The sequence below is a fragment of the Microplitis demolitor genome, chromosome 3 (genome assembly GCF_026212275.2).
Source record: "Microplitis demolitor isolate Queensland-Clemson2020A chromosome 3, iyMicDemo2.1a, whole genome shotgun sequence".
Classification (NCBI taxonomy): Eukaryota; Metazoa; Arthropoda; class Insecta; order Hymenoptera; family Braconidae; genus Microplitis; species Microplitis demolitor.
The window spans coordinates 1904733-1923955 of record NC_068547.1 but is presented as its reverse complement, the minus strand read 5'-3'; the positions used below and the strand labels follow the sequence as shown (position 1 = coordinate 1923955).

At 26.8% G+C, this 19223-nt stretch overlaps 1 protein-coding gene across 1 annotated transcript in view; it reads right to left on the bottom strand.

The window, feature by feature from the left end:
* Positions 1-18217, bottom strand: part of LOC103568902 (extracellular serine/threonine protein CG31145) — a 35719-nt gene extending 17502 nt beyond the window's left edge. The window contains exon 1 of the mRNA XM_008545925.3: positions 15701-18217. Within this exon, the coding sequence (XP_008544147.1) occupies positions 15701-16212 (512 nt within the window). The 5' untranslated portion in view covers positions 16213-18217. The remainder of the gene's footprint in view (positions 1-15700) is intronic.
* Between the last annotated feature and the right edge of the window lie 1006 nt (positions 18218-19223).

Genomic DNA, 19223 nt, shown 5'->3' with positions numbered 1-19223 from the left:
GAAAAATTTCAAAAAAAGTTCAATATGTCGGCTTTGGAATTTTGAGTCAATTCCGATTTTTCGAGCTTTTGTAATTTATTCAAAAATATTCAAAATTTTAACTTTTCCAGAGATTTTTCAGTCTTATCAGTATGAAATTTTGAAAAATGTTCAATATGTCGGCTCGGAATTTTGAGTCAATTCCAAATTTTTCGAGCTTTTGTAATTTATTCAAAAATATTCAAAATTTTAACTTTTCCAAAAATTTTTGAGTCTTATCAGTATGAAATTTCGAAAAAAGTTCAATATGTCGGCTTTGGAATTTTGAGTTGATTCCAAATTTTTCGAGCTTTTGTAATTTATTCAAAAATATTCAAAATTTTAACTTTTCCAGAGATTTTTCAGTCTTATCAGTATGAAATTTTGAAAAAAGTTCAATATGTCGGCTTTGGAATTTTGAGTCAATTCCAAATTTTTCGAGCTTTTGTAATTTATTCAAAAATATTCAAAATTTTAACTTTTCCAGAAATTTTTCAGTCTTATCAGTATGAAATTTCGAAAAAAGTTCAAAATTTTCAATTTTTCCAACTTTTATGTTAAAAAAAATTTGCAGAAAAAATATTAAAAATAAAAAATTTATAATTATTTTGAATTTTCAAACTGATGAGAACTATAAGACTATTGTAAGCTTATACATTTTTGCGGCTGAATAAAATTTATTTTCAAAGTACTCCCTCCGGGTCAAAAATAAAAAAAATGAATTCCTCTTCTACGAAAACATTTTTATTGCTATTAATTAAAAACCGTTGATATTTAAATAATGAGAAAATAATTAATTAACGGATTTCCGTGTAAGTAAATGTCCGATGCAGTGTAAGAGTATATAATTGCAATTGCTGTTTACAAAATCATAGTTGCACGAGAGTAAATACATACATGTGTGCATACATGTATACACGTACGTCAAGCACCGTTAACCGCTTCACTCATGATCTGCACGTGTGTGAGTGGGTAAGCACATGGATGTGTGAATGCAGGAGAATCGTGAGTAGTACTAGGTAAATATTAGTACCATTTCCTATCCTACAATCTACCTAGGGAAATGCTTACTCCAAAGTACATCACCGCCATACATATACATGCATATATATTCATGTATACATATATAGTTTTAGAGTTAAAGCTACATAGTCTAGTAGATGTGGCACTATATGAGTAAGGCAAATGGTATGCAGTGAAGTAGAAGTGGATGGCATAGTAGACAGAAGATACTAAAATGTGTACTGGTTTACCATTCACCACTTAGTTGTTTACAGGCATCAGCTCCCTATTGGCATTTCCATGCCCGAAATCCTCTAACAATTCAAATTTATTGTTTACTGTTTCATTGAGTTTTGTTTTACACATTTTATCATCCGACAATTACTCCTGTTTGTACCAGTGTCAGTTATTTATTTTTTCATTTTATTAAAATTTTTTTTTTTTTTTTACTGTACTGTCATCAGTGAATTCCATAAACTTAACAAAATACCACACAGAAAAAAAAAAATCTTGACTGAAGGTAAATATTTTTGATTCAAGAAAATTTTTTTGGAAATCTAAATTTTTTCAGATAAAGTAGAAATTTCCGACCAAGACGAATTTTTTTTAACCGACAAATTCTCTTGGCTCAAAATAATCTTGACTTGGTTCCCAAAAACGTTTGCCAAAATATTTTATTGACTCAAGATTACTTTTTTTTTCTGTGTAGAAATTTTGTATTTTTCAAATTTATTTAAAAATTTTTTTTTTTTTTTACTGTACTGTCATCAGTGAATTCCATAAACTTAACAAAATACCACACAGAAAAAAAAAATCTTGACTGAAGGTAAATATTTTTGATTCAAGAACATTTTTTTGGAAATCTAAATTTTCTCAGATAAAGTAGAAATTTCTGATCAAGACGAATTTTTTTAAACCGACAAATTCTCTTGGCTCAAGATAATCTTGACTTGGTTCCCAAAAACGTTTGCCAAAATATTTTATTGACTCAAGATTATTTTTTTTTCTGTGTAGAAATTTTGTATTTTTTAAATTTATTTGAAAATTTTTTTTTTTTTTTACTATACTGTCATCAGTGAATTTTATAAATTTAACAAAATACCATAGAAATTATTTATTTTCCCATATCATTTAAAAAATTTTTTGATTTTTTTCTAGCCTGCAATATTCTTATTATGTCACGTGTACTTGACATTTGTACTTTTAGATTGCATATAAAAAATTCATATGACTTTTAAACCAACGTTAAATAACTTTAGGTCTCGACAACTTTTTTTTTTATAATAAAAACTAGTATTTTTATTTTTTATCTCTTTATTACTAAACTTTATCGACTTTGTAAGCATAAAACCCACATCTTTTATGTCATTTATTATTATTGTTTTTTTTTTTTTTAATTATTTGAATAAAATATTTATCTGAGATAAAATACAGAAAACCGTACAAGCGTTTAAAAATTAAATCTCTTTGACTTATATATTATTATTTGTACTTGTTGAAATGAATAAATATGATGAAAATAATTTAAACAAAGAGCAGCATCCGGTGTAACAGATAACTAGAATTTTAAAATCTCTGGTTAATTAATTTAAATTTTCAGTACACAAGAAATTAATTGTTTATTTATTTTTCAATGCCGCGTTATCGTTCACTTGACAAGAAGGCTGATAACATATCTGACAATTACATATATTTATAATTAATATGTAATATATATGACAGGCATTTAATAAAATATTTATTGTTATTTGAAGATTTTCTTTTTTTTGCTAGAATTTGAAAATGTAAATTTGAAAATTTATTTGGTAAAAAATTCATTTGACAGTCAGCGAAGCGGGCAAATATATCATCAGCTAATTGAATTAAATTTTTTAAAAAATAAATTTTAGTTATAGATAAAAATTTATTTATTGAAATTTAAATTTTATTGAAGTTTAATAAATAATTATTTTTATTATTGATGCAAATTTATATGCAGGAAAAAAAATTTCTTGGGTCGATAGAAAATGTCGATGCAAAAAAATTTTTTATTGACCCAAGAAAATTTTATTTTCAAATTATAATACAAAAAAATTGATGATATTGGTTAGCTGACGTTTAATAATTTTTGAATTTTTTTTAAAATAATAAATTATAAAAAAAAAAATAATTTGAAAAATTGCACCTCTAGATTTTTAAATTTTCTACATGTGCATATTTTTAATTTAATTATTTTTTGAAATCGATTTGTTGAAAAAAAAATCTGAAAATGACTAAGAATTTTTTCACCAAGAAATTTTTTTTCGGTGTATGAATTTTTAATTAGATGTTATTCAAATTAATGTATATATTTTGACATCAAAAGTTGTTTCGCATTACCATATGTCATGTTCATAATTTCAAATTAATAAACTGATTTATGAGCATGTCTATCTCAAAATTATCTACATATTATAGACTTAATCATCAATATCTACTAGGCAACAAGATAAAAAATACATATTAATAGTTTTAACGTCAGATCGAATATTTTTTCATGATTGATAACAATTTTTTTTGTTTAAATAAAAAATTCGGATAAATTAAAAAAATAATATGAAGAAAAATTTACTGCTTAAAAATATATTAAATATAATATTGATATTCAAAAGATTCATAAAAATCTACTCAGAAATCCTGTTCGCGTAAGAAAGAGAACAGTGTGTGCATTATGCATGCGCGCGACATTCTGTCGGTCTAAGGGAAAAAATCTTAAAATAAAAAAAAGATAAAGAACAGTGTTTGGAAAAATTGAGTTACCGTGACGAGAAAAAAAATCCAAGATGGTGTAGGTTAATTTCAGACCGTTGTCTTAAATTTTAAATGAGACATATGTAGATTTAATTTTAATGAGATCCCATAGTCTAAAATAACACGAGAATTTGACATTTGTCCCGTCTTTGCAATTTGAATTATAAATTTGATTTTTTTATTTTTATAAACTTCCATCTTTGATTATCAATTTTTCAGATGACAGGTAATTTTGGAAATGTATAAAAAAAAATTTCAAAATAAAATATTTAAGAAGAGATTTTTTTTTAAATAAATTGATGTAATCCATATATATATATATATATATTTCTATACAAGTGGTTGTGTATGAAAATGTGTGCAAGGTTTATGTAAAATAAACGTCATCTCTACATACGTATACTTTAGAATTCTGATTGCACGATGTTCGTCAATTTCCGTATGATGAGAGGGCCTGAATGCCGACTCGACGTCGATTAATTATATTTCGATGACATATACAAGCCGGAAGAGTGGATCGTCGAACACAACGACAGAGAACGACAGGACGACGATAATATGCCAATCATTTTTTTTTTTTTTATAATATGTCCAATACCTGTCCCAATTTGACATATTTTATTATCAAGGGATATGTTTTTACATGAATGAACGTAAAAATATAACAAGATCAAAAATATAATGTTTTTACTGATTGTGACTAATTATCATTGCATTGAGTTGTTGAGTAATCAGGAGTAATTATTGGATCGACTGTCAAGTCAAAAATCTTGGCTTTAACGAAAAATATAAAAGCTCATAAATTATTCAATCAATTTGGTAAATTTGAATTTAAAAATTTACTAATTTGATAAAACGTCTGGCAAAGATACTTTGCATGATTCATTGATTTTATTTTATTTTAAGATTTATTAAGATCTTCCGCTGTCTTGAATTAAGTGAAAAATTTTAATAACTCGCGATAAAATAAATCAATAGACTTTTTTTTTTTTAATTTAACTGATAAATTATAAATGCGGGGTAGGGCACAGAAAAATACGGAAACTAAGGGGAGAATTCACTTTTTTTATTTTGAATAATTTAAATCTTTTTTTTTTCGCGCCACTGAATTTTTTTTTTATTTTTGACAAATTGAAGTTTAAAAAAAAATAACAAAATTATTTTATAATAACAAATATGATTTGCAATAAAATTCTTAAGAAAAAAAAACCGCGGGAATTTCAAATTTTTAAAAATTAATTTTAAATTTCGTTAATTAAAATTTAAAACAAAAAAAAATACATATTAATATAAAGCCCAGCCTTTTCCAGTGTAATATATATGTATGTGTATATATATATTTCTCTGGTCATACCCATAAAATGTTAATAGTTTGATAAAAAAAATGAGTCTATTAGATTACGTAATTTCGCACTTGTAAGAATAAAGGATAATAGTGATCTCATTTAAAACTGGCCGAGTTCAGTACTGCCAGTAACAGCAAGTACTTACAATTAGTTTAACGTTTACTTTTATACATATAAGTATACGAAACGTCTTTTATCCAATAATCACTAGCCTTTTTAACGCTCTCTCCGAAAAGTTAAAAAAATTCATAATAATCCCAGATAATTTCAAATATTAAAATCTAAACTCGTATCGATACAAGTTAACAATAAAAAAATTACATTAAATAAAATAATTACTTTTTTTTTCACCACATTCACGGACGAATTTAAACCTTCGATAGTAATGCCCGTGGCCTTCTTCTTTAACGTTCTTCAAACGAATTTAATAGCCCGTGAAAATAGACGTACCATGAAGGGATTTGTAATAAAACTAATCACGTCATGTTATTTATAGAAATAAGGTTTGATTATTTCCATTAAAATCTATCGTCTAATTATATTTTTACTTTATAATTTTTGCTTTCATTTTTAGCGCAGCAGTGAAATTGATAAATCTTTCAGTTCCATTTAATAATAAATTATTTCTCTCCACAGAAAAAATTATTTCTTAACGTACGATGCAAAAAATTAGGAGCGAATTCCGAAGTTACGGATTTTATTTAAATCCAAATTTACTTCGTCATTCGGAGTTCCGGAGTCAAAAAAAAATTACTCTGCATGCAAAGCAGATGGAGTTTATATTTTTAGCTGAGAAATTCCGGAGTGATCTGAATTTTATTTAAATCTGCAATCACCGATTTGAAATTTCGCGCCAAAAAATTTTTTTTTCTGAGCAGTTGTTCTTCTCAACAAAATATTTCAAATAAATTTTAGTTAGTATGTTAAATAACTATTTAACTCCAGTCTTCAAAATTAAATTAATTCATATATATACATATACATACATATGAAGATGTCATGTATTTAAGTTAAGCTACAATGCTCTGTACAAACTAAACGTTTTCAGTGTATACAAGTTAGTATGTTGTAAATATTAATGTCTACATGTGATGATGCACTAGAACAAACCTTAAATTACACGCTAACTAACCTAGTGGAGTTGAGAACTCAGTGAATGAGAAAAGGATTAAATTATTTTATTCATTACTTATATTTTATTCTTTGTATATATAAAAGTCTATATCGAAGTACGCTCTAGAGTAAACAACTTTTATATGTACGTTCAAATTTTTGAACTTTTTATATTTTTATCTTCATATATATTTATATATGTTATATGCGGACAAGACTTTTGAATACTTGATTACGAAATTTAGCTATTTTTAAATTAAATTTATTTGAATAGAAATAATTTATTTTCAAGTTAAAAAAATGAAATCGCTCTAATTTATTTTCAAGTGAATTATTAATATTTGAATATGTAAAAAGTTTATTTAAATTAACAAGTATCGATTTGACAAGTTAATAATTACGAGAGATAAAAATACATATATATTTTATTTAAAGGCTACTAATGACAGTTATATAAAATGAATATAAATGTAATCAAATAAAATATTAATAAGTGATATTCTTTAAAAATAAAAATTAAAAAAATGTCACACTCATGAAATTTTTTTGTCGGTATTTTATTTTCGCTCTAGTTGCCTTGGTAATAAATTTACTTGCTTTTACGCTGATGCATGACAAAAAATCGCGAGTGCGATGAAAAAAAAACGCTTTAATCTGGATTTTAAAGAAAAAATATATATTTTTTTTTTTATATAGAAATGCATTTTTGTGATATCTATTTATTTGAATACTTGGGTAGTTTAATTAAGTGGTATATTTAATTTTTATTAAAACAAATAAATATTAAATGCTAATTTTTTAAATTATCCTTGCATAAAAAATATTTAGCGCGGCAGTAATTGGTTATTAATCAATTAATATTTTAAATACTAATTTAATAAATTAAAAAATTTTTAATTCACTTTTATTATTATAATCATCATTATTATTATTATTATTATTATTATTATTATTATTATTATTATTATTATTATTATTATTATTATTATTATTATTATTATTATTATTACTATTACTATTATTATTATTATTATTATTATTATTATTATTATTATTATTACTATTATTATTGTTATTACTATTAGTATTATTATTATTATTATTAGCATTATTATTATTATTATTATTATTATTATTATTATTATTATTATTATTATTATTATTATTATTATTATTATTATTATTATTATTATTATTATTATTATTATTATTATTATTATTATTATTATTATTATTATTATTATTATTATTACTATTACTATTATTATTATTATTATTATTATTATTATTATTATTATTATTATTATTATTATTATTATTATTATTATTATTACTATTATTATTGTTATTACTATTAGTATTATTATTATTATTATTAGCATTATTATTATTATTATTATTATTATTATTATTATTATTATTATTATTATTATTAGCATTATTATTATTATTATTATTATCATTATTATTATTAGCATTATTATTATTATTATTATTATTATTACATTATTGTTCATTTTATATCCTTTCATAAATACTTATTGAATCCAAAGTCCTTTTTACTCTCATATGAATATATTTTCAGTACATCGCGTGCAATTTTCATCGACAGGTGTATGAATAATAATTTTATATTCAAAGTGGACGTTTCTCAATATCCTTTTCTCTCTCTTGTCTTGTCTCTTGGGTTAAATTTATCTTTATCCTCTTTGCATTTTATGAAAATCAACGACCAATATATGTATTTTGAATACAACTCACGATATCATGCTTTTATAAAAATAATACTTTTTTTTTTTAATGCAATAAATATTTTCTATAAGAATTTCATTGTTATTTTTATTTGAAAAAGAAAATCTAAAAGAATTCTCTTTATTATTTTTTTTCAGCGAGAATAAAGTGTCAGAATTTTTTTACCGGTCTCCAAATGAAGTTCTTTAGAAAACCTCAAGTTCAGTAAACGCTTTCGTGAAGGTTTTTTATCCCTGTTTAAACCACAATAATAAAAGGATGGATCTCAACAAATATTTGACTAAAGTGTCTACCACTATCTCATCATATATCTTTAAAATTTAGTATATCATCACTGTCCAGACAATGTAACACTTTTTTTATTGACTACAACCGTTAATAATTACAAAGTCTTTAAAAAGCCTATTAACTTTATCAGGTTTAGATTTCATAAAATTTCTCACAACCTCGTAACGAACAAGTGATTTCCGTCTTTATGCCTCGTTATAGTAGATTATATATTATTGTATATATATTAAGAATAAAGGAAAAAATATATAGGTTTATAAATAACAAAGTATAACGGGAATTCGAACGATCTAGTGTTCGCACGTGACGAAAAATGTTGAGAACAATCAGCCACAAAAATAAAAAACAATAAGTGTTATTATATAAATTTTTTTGTTCGTTTGCGCGCGTGACAATCATGAGAAAGTTTTGCCAGCTGATACATCTTTTTTTTTTTTTATTATTATTTTCCAAACCTATTATTATTATTTTTTTTTTTTTTCAAATTCATGGAATTTTTCTTAAACTGAAAAAGTATTTTTTTTTTCAATTTTATTTATAAAAAAAAAAAAATTCATACACAATTATATGAAATTATTGTTTTTTTTTTTTAAATTCGAATTATTTTTTGTAAAAAAAAATGGATGGTTTTAAACTGATTGAAAAATCAATTAGCGTATGAAAAATAAAATACGCTATTTTACAAACGTTTACTTTCGATTTAAAAAGAAATAATTTGTTCTCTTGTGAGTTAATTTATTTGAATAAAAAAAATAATAAAATAAATTACGTAATATTACATTTCACTGATTTTTAATTAATAGCAATGAGCTTCTTTGTATTAAATACCCACTATTTTCCGTTAGTAATTTCGTTAAAATGAAAAGTAATTAAAAAATATTATTTGTAAAGTAAAATAAATAAATAAATAAAAAGTATCTTTGAGCTAATTTTAAGTAATTAAAAAAGTTAATTAAAGAACGTTAGAATTTTTTAAATTAATTAAAACACCCGCGTTTTTCATCCGCCGATCGGCGCTCAAATTTAACCTGAACACTTTTGATAAAATAAAACTTGGCAATTATCACATCGATGCTGCATAATTGACATAATTAATAACGTGAAATGTCACATGGTCATATCCGAGGTCAACAAATCAGTAGCTCATCCTCACATCCATGATGTCAATCGCGTCTATTTGTACAACCTACTATTCCCACAATGTGATGATTATCATCCCGATCACGACGTTAAGCGTAACTAACTCTAGCAGCATCACATCCTCAAACCAAACACCCCGACATACAATCTACTGATCCATACCCAGTTCCAACAACCCACGGTACAGTTAAAACCCCTGTGTAAACACATTCGCGTATTGTAATACAAGATTAATTGTAACGTGAGTCATTTCACGTTGCCAGAAATCACACAGGTCACCCTTCTCAATAATTTCTGCTTTGTCACCTATACTACGTCATATATTCTCAATTTACATACATATATACATATGTGCACATATGTTGATTACATTTTGTACCAACATACTCAAAATATTCATATATACTCTAAGAGAATTCGACATGTGTTATAGTTGTTCCGGTATAAAGCTCTACTCATATCAACTTCACGGCTTATAATCATATATATACATACATGTATATGTATATGTATATAGTATTCCAACTAATATAATTCAGCTATTCTATAATCAAAACATGCTAACATATGCGTGCTGTCACATTCCTCACGATAAGTTGTCGTTACTATTAGTTGAGAATATATATGTATCTATATATAAGGGCATATATATGATGGTTCAAATGTGGATGTGTATGTAGATATTTAAAGTACATGTAAGCATTGTTGTGTATTATGCAAAGGTTCATTAAAGAGAGAGAGGAGAGAGAGAAATGACAAGTGCCTAACTCTATACCAATCGCATATCGTATAAATAAACTATACTGATGCACAGAATATCAAATTCAAGTACGGCTTGATGCTTTTAGAAATGCAACTGTTGTGTATTAGATGTATGTACATATACGTATATTAAGTTTTGTGCGGGCCTTATTCACACTATGTAAATCAGGTGGAAATTCAAATTTACATTCGTATGTGCTACAAATAACGGACTTTATGGTATTGCTCTATATGTGCATATCAATGCATGGGTGTATAAATTTCTCAATTTTTTTTATTTAATTGGTTTTGAGTTAAGAGATGACTAATAATAATTCATTGAAGGAATTAATATTTTTTACTCGCGGAAAATAGCAAGTGGTTGACTTAATTTAATTATAATTGATGATTAAAGTCAATTGCTATTAAGGAATTTGAATATTAATTATTGCTATTAATAAGCAATAAATTGAATATAAGTCCACTGAAATAAATTAATCGATAGTAAATTTATATATATAAATTCAATTAAATAATTGTGGATATTAATTGAATTAAACTACCGAACAACTAATTATTCAATGGTTTTTAATTTGCCTAACAATTAATGTGGTTTTGACAATTGTTTAACTGAACTACAAACAAAAATTAATTAACATTTTTATAGATAATTAATGCGATCCCCATAAAAATTAAAAAATTTTCCGAGAGACTTAAAGAGAGTTAGAAATAAATACTCGCATTTAAAATAGAGCGGAAAGAATCAATTTATTATTTAACCGGCAAATGAACCTTGAACGGCAAATAATTAAACAGACAATAGATTTCTAATTTGAAAAGAATTAAAATTTCGTCGATAAAGTAATAAATAATAGTGTCATGGTAACCAGGACGCAAATACTCTATTTCACATCATCATGTTATAAATTATTTTTGCGGTCGTGCGAGAAATTCACGGTATATTTATTCATACTTGTGAAATGTTTTGTAGTATATATATAATATACACATATATACGTAATTTGTTGTAGATTAGCATGTAATGTATTCAAAGATCCATTTTACTGATCCACTTCACTTCTATTCCATTCAACAAACTTCAATCTGTATAAATATATACATATATATATTTTGTTTACTAAATAGCTTCCACACGCTTTTGAATCTGAGCCGCGTTAAATCGACTTAATTCATACGTGACAGGCTCTTCTCTTTATTTTATACATACACATGGACGTACTCTACTGTACTTTTGTTTTATAGGAAAGTTTATTTAACTTTTTTTTTTTCATTATATTTCAAAGTGCAAAGTAGTTGAACTTTCTAGGCCACATTGATAGACAATTGTTCAATGATGTGTTTAACATATTAGACTCAATGTGCTAAGGCATGACATTGATAAACATTATTGTTAAAATAATAATTGTCGATATTTCAAATCTGTGTCAATAAATTATTTATAAAAAAAATTTTTAAAACTTAGTTCTATATTTGTTGCCTTTATGATTTTACGGTTGACAGTTTTTGAAGTTACTCAGGTCATAAAAGTTTTATTAATTAAATAAAATAATGGAAGTTTTGAAATTTTATTAAATTCATAATTTCAATTAATTTTTCAATAAATTTAATTAGAATACGTCATAAAGTTTTTGAATTCAAAAGTTTACTGTCTTAATATTTAAAGTAAGTTATAGTTTTTAGTGAGTTTTCAATTTTTTAAATTAAAATTTATAATTTTTTGTAGAAAATAACAAAAAAAAAAGTGAAAAAATTTCATGATTATTATAATAGTTGTATGTGTAACGAGGCGAGTCATGAATGATCATAAACTAAGCAAAAATATAATTCATGACAGTGACTTTTACCGAAAAATCTACTGGTAGCTGGGGGTTGAGCGAGAAAGATTCATTGCTGTTTTCCTCGTGGAAAATACACGAGGAGTTTCTATTGTCCAACCAAAGTTGCACCATCCGAATTTATGTATCTATTTATTCTATATCGGAAAATAAACAATTTTTTATTTTTATCTATTTTATTTTTTCAGAGGAAAATAAAAAAAAATTTATTCTGATCCGCGACGGAAAAAAATGGATTTCATCACTTACTTAATATTCAAATAAAACAGGCTAAGACTGAATAATATTTTATAAAAACCTATACTTATGTTTAAGTAGTAATTACATATATATATATATATATATATATTTATAAATGTAAACATGTTTATCAAGTATCGTATATTATAAAAAAAATTAAATTGGATGTTTATAAGAGCCGGCACGAGTTAAGTACGTTTTCAAGCTCTACTCTTGATCATCAAGTGTATCGACTCTTATAAATAAAACCTGATTCTGTTTGACACGTCGAAACATATATAACACAACGATATATAGATGTATACATATATATATAGATTGATGTCGTAAGAAGAGGTGAAGTTGATTGAAGTAAATTCCCGATCACGTACACGCAACTTTTACATTTAGATCTATTAAAGCCATGGAATTTTATGTCATGTTATTACACTCATTACAGAATTAGAAAAAAGTATTATTTAATTCATACGTAACTAGTTCATTTATTTAAGTAATTTAATTAAAAAATTGTAAAATGTCATTGAATCCCGAATTTCGAAATTTTAAAAATAATTTTTTAAATGAAAATTTAAAAATTCGGTAAATTATTTTCACCATATAGGCAGTACTTTTCTGAATTTCCTAGATTTTCCGATAAGAAAGATTATAAAAATTTATGTTTCCATAAGCGCTAATTTGATAGTCGATATTTGAATAAAAAAAAATTGATATGCCCTCGGGCTTTGGAAAAATTTCTCTATGCCAAAGTTCATAATAGTGAATATTTAAAAAATGTTAACTTTCATGAAAAATAAAAGAGACTTTTTTCGGGATTTAAAAACTGTCGAATAAAATAGTCTAGACATTTGATAAAACTAGTCCTATATAATAACTTTTTCGTTTACTGTACTGACGAAATGACAAACAAATAAGATTTCCAGGCTATCAATGTAAAACGATCTCTATATAAATGTTATATGTACATATAGGTAGACCATATGTATAAAAGCTAATGAGTCGTCGTCAGAAGTCAGAGTTTACTCGTCCAAGGGTCGTGAATTATTTCTGTGCAAACACTACATCGCGATATACAGAAGCACAGTAGTACTGTAGTAAATGGTACTAGTGGTATATATATATATATATATATATATATATATATATATATATATATATATATATATATATATATATGTATATATGTACTATACTAGAGTAGTATTAGCATGTAGAATAGTTCGACCCATGACCAAGTTCCTCTCTCTTCAATTCCGTCGCGAAATCCAGCCGCGGGCTCATCGTATCATCCCCAGTGTATTTCTATTCACAGTATTCCCCAGAAATAGGATATTATGGCATTGTTGGCAAGTCAGAGTATTTCAGAAACAATGCAACAATGTTGTATCTCCAAGTCTACTGTATGACACAAGCTAAAGCAACAACTATAACACAACTAAGTATATACAGCAACAATAACAACATCCTCTTACTACACTTACTCTCGGATTTACTGTATTTGCGGTGGTCAAACTATCAAGATATACCCGAGCTCTTAGAGGATGTTTGTCAAATCAAACTTGCCACTCAAAACCCTTCCAATTAGCATCATTAGCAATTACTTTTTTATCTAAAATACTTGTCCTGAGTTTGCTTACATAACTAATAAACGGAGAGACGATCAATACATTCACTGTCTGACAGATATTTTTTTTTAAAAACATTTACGTTTCTTTATCTTTTCAAATTCGCTGTTTGTTAGTAATTTTGATTATATCTTTTCATGGATTTTCATTACAAGAGAGTTCATAATGATTAATTATTGAATGGATTTATTATTGAGAGCAATGTATGACTTTTAATTTATAAAGCCATTTTAATCTTCAAAAGGGAAAATTTCAATCAATGGAACGCTGTATAAATACCGACAAATTCTATTCAAAATTATGTCTATCTATCAGAGTATTAATTCATTGAATATATTAATTAATATTCTATTTATAATAAAAATTTTCTTGGGGCTAGTAAACATTTTTTGTGTCAAGAAATCGTTTTTCTGTGTACGAATTTTTATTATGCGATCGACTGAACTTAAAACAGGAAGTTGTCATCAAAAATTTATTATACTGCATTCAAAAAAATATTATTGATAAATTGTAATAAAAATTGTTTGTCTAAAGTAGAAATTTTAGTGGAAAATAAAAATTTTCAGCGGCTTACAATAATAATTAAATTATAATTTTTTACTGACAGCTTCCGGTTTCAAGTTTGGTTGACAGCAGAATAATAAAAATTCCTACATCAGAAAATAAATTAACTGCATTAATATTTGAATAGATCTTTTGAAAATTAAATTACATTTCACTGGCTTTCTTTATGTGAAAAATCTTCTAGCTAATTTTGAATAGTTATTATAAAATTTTGTTAAAACGCCATAAAGGCAGAATGTTACCTAATTAATCGTTAAAAGTTTTTAATAGCTATGAGCATTTCATCTATTTCTGGACAGTTAAATTTTTAATTAAAATAAAACTTTTGTTGAAAGTAATGCGTGTTAAAATATTTAAAATTAAAAAATGGCCTAATAGCGGGAATTTTAAATTGCATTCTTCTATTAATGGAAAATCTAACTCTACTATTTTATATTTCTTTATAACTAAAGTCTTATCGAAAATTTAAAGAAAATTATTTCAGATTACACCCAATTAAATTTAATTACTCAAATAAGAATATCATAATTTAATTTATTCTCTTTGATATAATACAAGTTTGCAGTCTCCTTAGTGTCTTAGGAATCCCACCGGTAGTTCGTGGATATGTATATTTATGCATAAGTATAAGTTTATATTTAAATATACTAAACTGATGATAGTGAAACTGGAATTTCTCTTACAATAAGGAGCGCATTACTTTATAATTTTATTAAGTAGGTATTCTTGTTTTCTGATATCCATATACATCTGCATAAAATTTCTTGCGTTAATCATCTTGTGCTAATTATCATACTAGTCCTTATATTATTTTTTATTTTTTCATTTTAACTGAATTTTTTTTGTTCGCTTAATTGTTATGCCAAATGCTAAATACTCGCAATTATCTTAAGTTTTTATTCATGCGCCATATCCATATCTATTTTCGCTGTTTACTGTTTCCTTTTTATAAACATTAAATTTCGTTGAATCGCTTAAATTCAACATGAGATAACATTCTGATAAAACTAAAAAAAACATCCAGTAAAATTGAATTGCACTTATATAATTTTTAAAACGTTAAAAAAAATATTTTCAAATTATTAATAATTTATTTTCCTTAGAAATTCTTTCTCATAGAAAATCTAGGAAATAATTAAGGAAAAAATAAAATGTCGAAAATGGGATTCCCTCAGAAATGTAAAAATTATTTTTTGACGGTTAAATATTTTTGACACGCCGGTAATAATAAAAGAAAATAAAAACTCACCTAATTGGTATTTCACGTATATCTCCAATGGTGGGATTATCACTGTAATCTTCATTACTAATTCTTACGACACCAGTTTCCAAGTCAATATTATCCGCATTAATTAGTATGTCAACAAGGTCACCAAAGTCATCATGCGGTGGTTCTATTTTCGTATTATCCTTAATAACACTTCCAGCAGCAACACTGGCACCACTTCCTACAACACCAGCATTATTTGCGGTATTATCCCTTGAGTTGGGACCGCCACCAATAGAATTGTCACTGGCTGTTAATTCCTTGCTGGCATTAACTCTTTGCAGAAACTTACGACGGAAGTTTGTGTACACGGTATCACGGCCAGGTTCATCACCGATTCTAACTCTACCATGACTAGGCACTAAATGATGACCACTGTACCCCAAGTCCATTTGCAAATCCATCACGAGTAATAGCGTAAACAGAATAGCGAATGCACTGAACCCGTAAATTATTTTTTCCCGTATTCGCATCATCTTAATAATAATCTTCATATTTGAACTGTTATTGTCAATTCTAATCTTTTTAATTTTATTAGCGCTCGCACTTTTGCTCTTCCAGTGATCTGTCAAAGTGTCAGTTGGACGACTGGCGTACTGTCTTTGTTGTAATTTTTTAGCAGTTAATTGTTTATTTGTTTTACCCTCTATCGGACTTTCATTTTTCTCGCGGGAAACATCCGAAAGTAAGTTACGATATTCAGTGACTGTTAAATCACTTTCACTGACCAGCCCCACGTAATTTTCAGACGAGCAACATTCTCGTCGCACCAATGACCGGCAAGAACAAGAGCAATCGTCGTTCTGAGAACTAATATAACCAGAACAAGAATTACAATAGACTGATTTTTTATCAAAGTTATCTCCCGACCAATAATCATCAGAGTTAGCTTTAGTTTCCTGAGAATTAATTGCTCGCCGTTGTTCCGCTTCAGTTTGTTTATTGAACCGTGGATTTGAAATATGTTTACGTTTACTTTTTTTATCACTTGGACCTTTTTCAACTAAAAAATTTTCATGAATATTTTCAAAATCTCTTTTTATGCTCGTGCTGTTACTATTGTTAAATTGTTTCTCAACATCAAAATCACTGACGTTCGTAAATGAATAGTCGCTCGAAGAGACTGACGATGCCAGAGCAGCTGAATTAGACCAGTTTAAATAACGTAACTTGTTCAATGAGTTATCGCATGACCTCAGAGTATTATCAGAAGATTCAACTGACCCAGAACAAAACGCGTTGTCTTCTGGCGAGGGAGACCTCTTTAGTTTAACTTTTAAGTTTGAATTCAAGTGACCATCACTCGATGTGCAACTCAAATCTAAATCGGACTTTACTTTTCGGTTGTTTTTTCCCAGTGACTTTAAACTACCCAGTGATGATAAATAAATATGAGAGTCATCCTCTTCGAGTGTCGAAGAGTGTGAATTTTTGAGTGAATAAAACTTGAAATTATCGTTTGATTTTATCAGATCGTCTACGTCATCGGTGGATATGCTACGGGAGCTTGATACCTGTCTCTCGTGATTCTCCTGCTGGAGTAGTTTGTTGTTGGGTATGAGTTTGATACACTGGTAAGGTTGCAGTAGAGTAGTCGAATAGTCTTTTAACCCAAGGGAAAACTCTTGGAGATGTTCCCGTGAAGACGTGTCTCCCTTGTGACTAGAGTAACTTGCGTTGATCAACAGAAATCCATCCTCAGTACTACAGTTTCTGATGGTATCCTCGTTGTTTGTGCTAACGGAATTATCCTTTTGTTCATTGGATAGTGACGGATTTGATGACGATACTGAATTGGTATTGCAACTGCTCTGGTTTTTTTTTCGTTTTCTTCTTATCGGTGGAACCGGATAATCTTTTTTCTCTGTCGGTTTCCTATTGATTTGCGTTATTACTTTTTTTTCACCGCTCGGACTCTTTTGATGTATATTCCTGATAAATTTTTCGCAACCAGTCCAATTTTCACGCGACGACGCAACTAAACGTTTTAAAAATGAATCACTTCGTTTTATTTCCGTAGGATGTTTTTCAGGAAATCTGGTTGAACTCAAAGGATTTGAACTTTGGATGTTATCTGAAGAATTTTTACGGCTAACAGATAAAATATTGTGGCTTTTATTTTTAGCTAAATAAGTTTCATCAAACTTAGGCGCGATCTTGAATGCAGACCTCGCGTCATTGAACCCATTGTCCTCGTTCTCGACGCAGGACTCGGATGATAATTTACTGTAATTATTATTGGGATCTTGTTGATAAATAAAAGATTTGTTGGCACAGCTATCTAAGAATATCAGGTGGTTTGAAAGTACTTCCTCGCGATTCAAACTTTTCGATGGACATTTCACGTTGTCCAGAGTTTCAACCAAAGTCAACTCACGTGTCTTCAAAATTTCGGTTGTTTTAGAGTAAACTAGAGTAGATAAAAGTAGTACCTCGTTTTGTAGCTTTTTTGTATATCTGCGGCAACGAGATAGCAAAAATATACAAGTAGTCGTTGAAAAGTTTTACTTTTCCAACACGGAAGAAAACTATCTTAAATTTTGTATATATGTCTTAGCTACTTATCACAGTTTCTAGTTACAGTTTTTCTTAGCTTTTGAAATTACTTTTTACTGCTTTCCAATCTGAAACAAAAATATTTTATTTTAAATAATTAACTAGCAATAGTAAATAATTATTTTATTTTTTCAATTGAAAATTAAATATCAATTTTTCATGATACTGAAATTAGCCAATGTCTACTAATTTTTGAATGATAAATTTAAAAAATTGCACCTCCAGTTTTTTAAATTTTCTACATGTACATATTTTTATTTTTTTTTTTTTTTTAAATTAAAGTGTTGGAAAAAAAATTCGAAAATTGTATGCTAACTACAAGATCATCAATTTTCCGGTATTTTATTATTGACAATCAATTGGAAAATTAAAACTAAAGTTATCAACTATTATAAATTTATGGTAAATTATTTAAACTGCACTAGCTACAGAGTGAATATTATCAACTTCAGCAAGCTTGGAGAGATCATCGAATAACTACTCAAGTGGACGAGTTATTTCATGAATATTTAATCAGACTAGTGAATTATTTTATTACTATTATTAACATACAATTATTTATTTATTTATTTATAAATAGTTTATTGATTCGTGATAACTTACTCGAACCCATGTTCGTCGCCTTAATTTACAAATTGACCGAGATATACTTTCTGCAAGTGTAAATATTCAGATGGCAAAATTTAAAAATCCATTATTAATAATTTTAGGTGAGCAGTTTTTTATAAAAAGTTATCAGCAAGCGAATGTGTGGTAAGCCATTAATGTTTTTAGTATGTGGAAAAAAGTAAATGGAAGAATAAAATAGCGGTGCATCAGAGTATATGTAGAATTATGGTGAAGGGTCAAGGTGCAATGTGTAGTGTGTACACTTATTGCACATAGACACACCAGGAAAATATAGACATACGATAATGGGCAAGTGTCGCACACGTATAATGATCCAGTG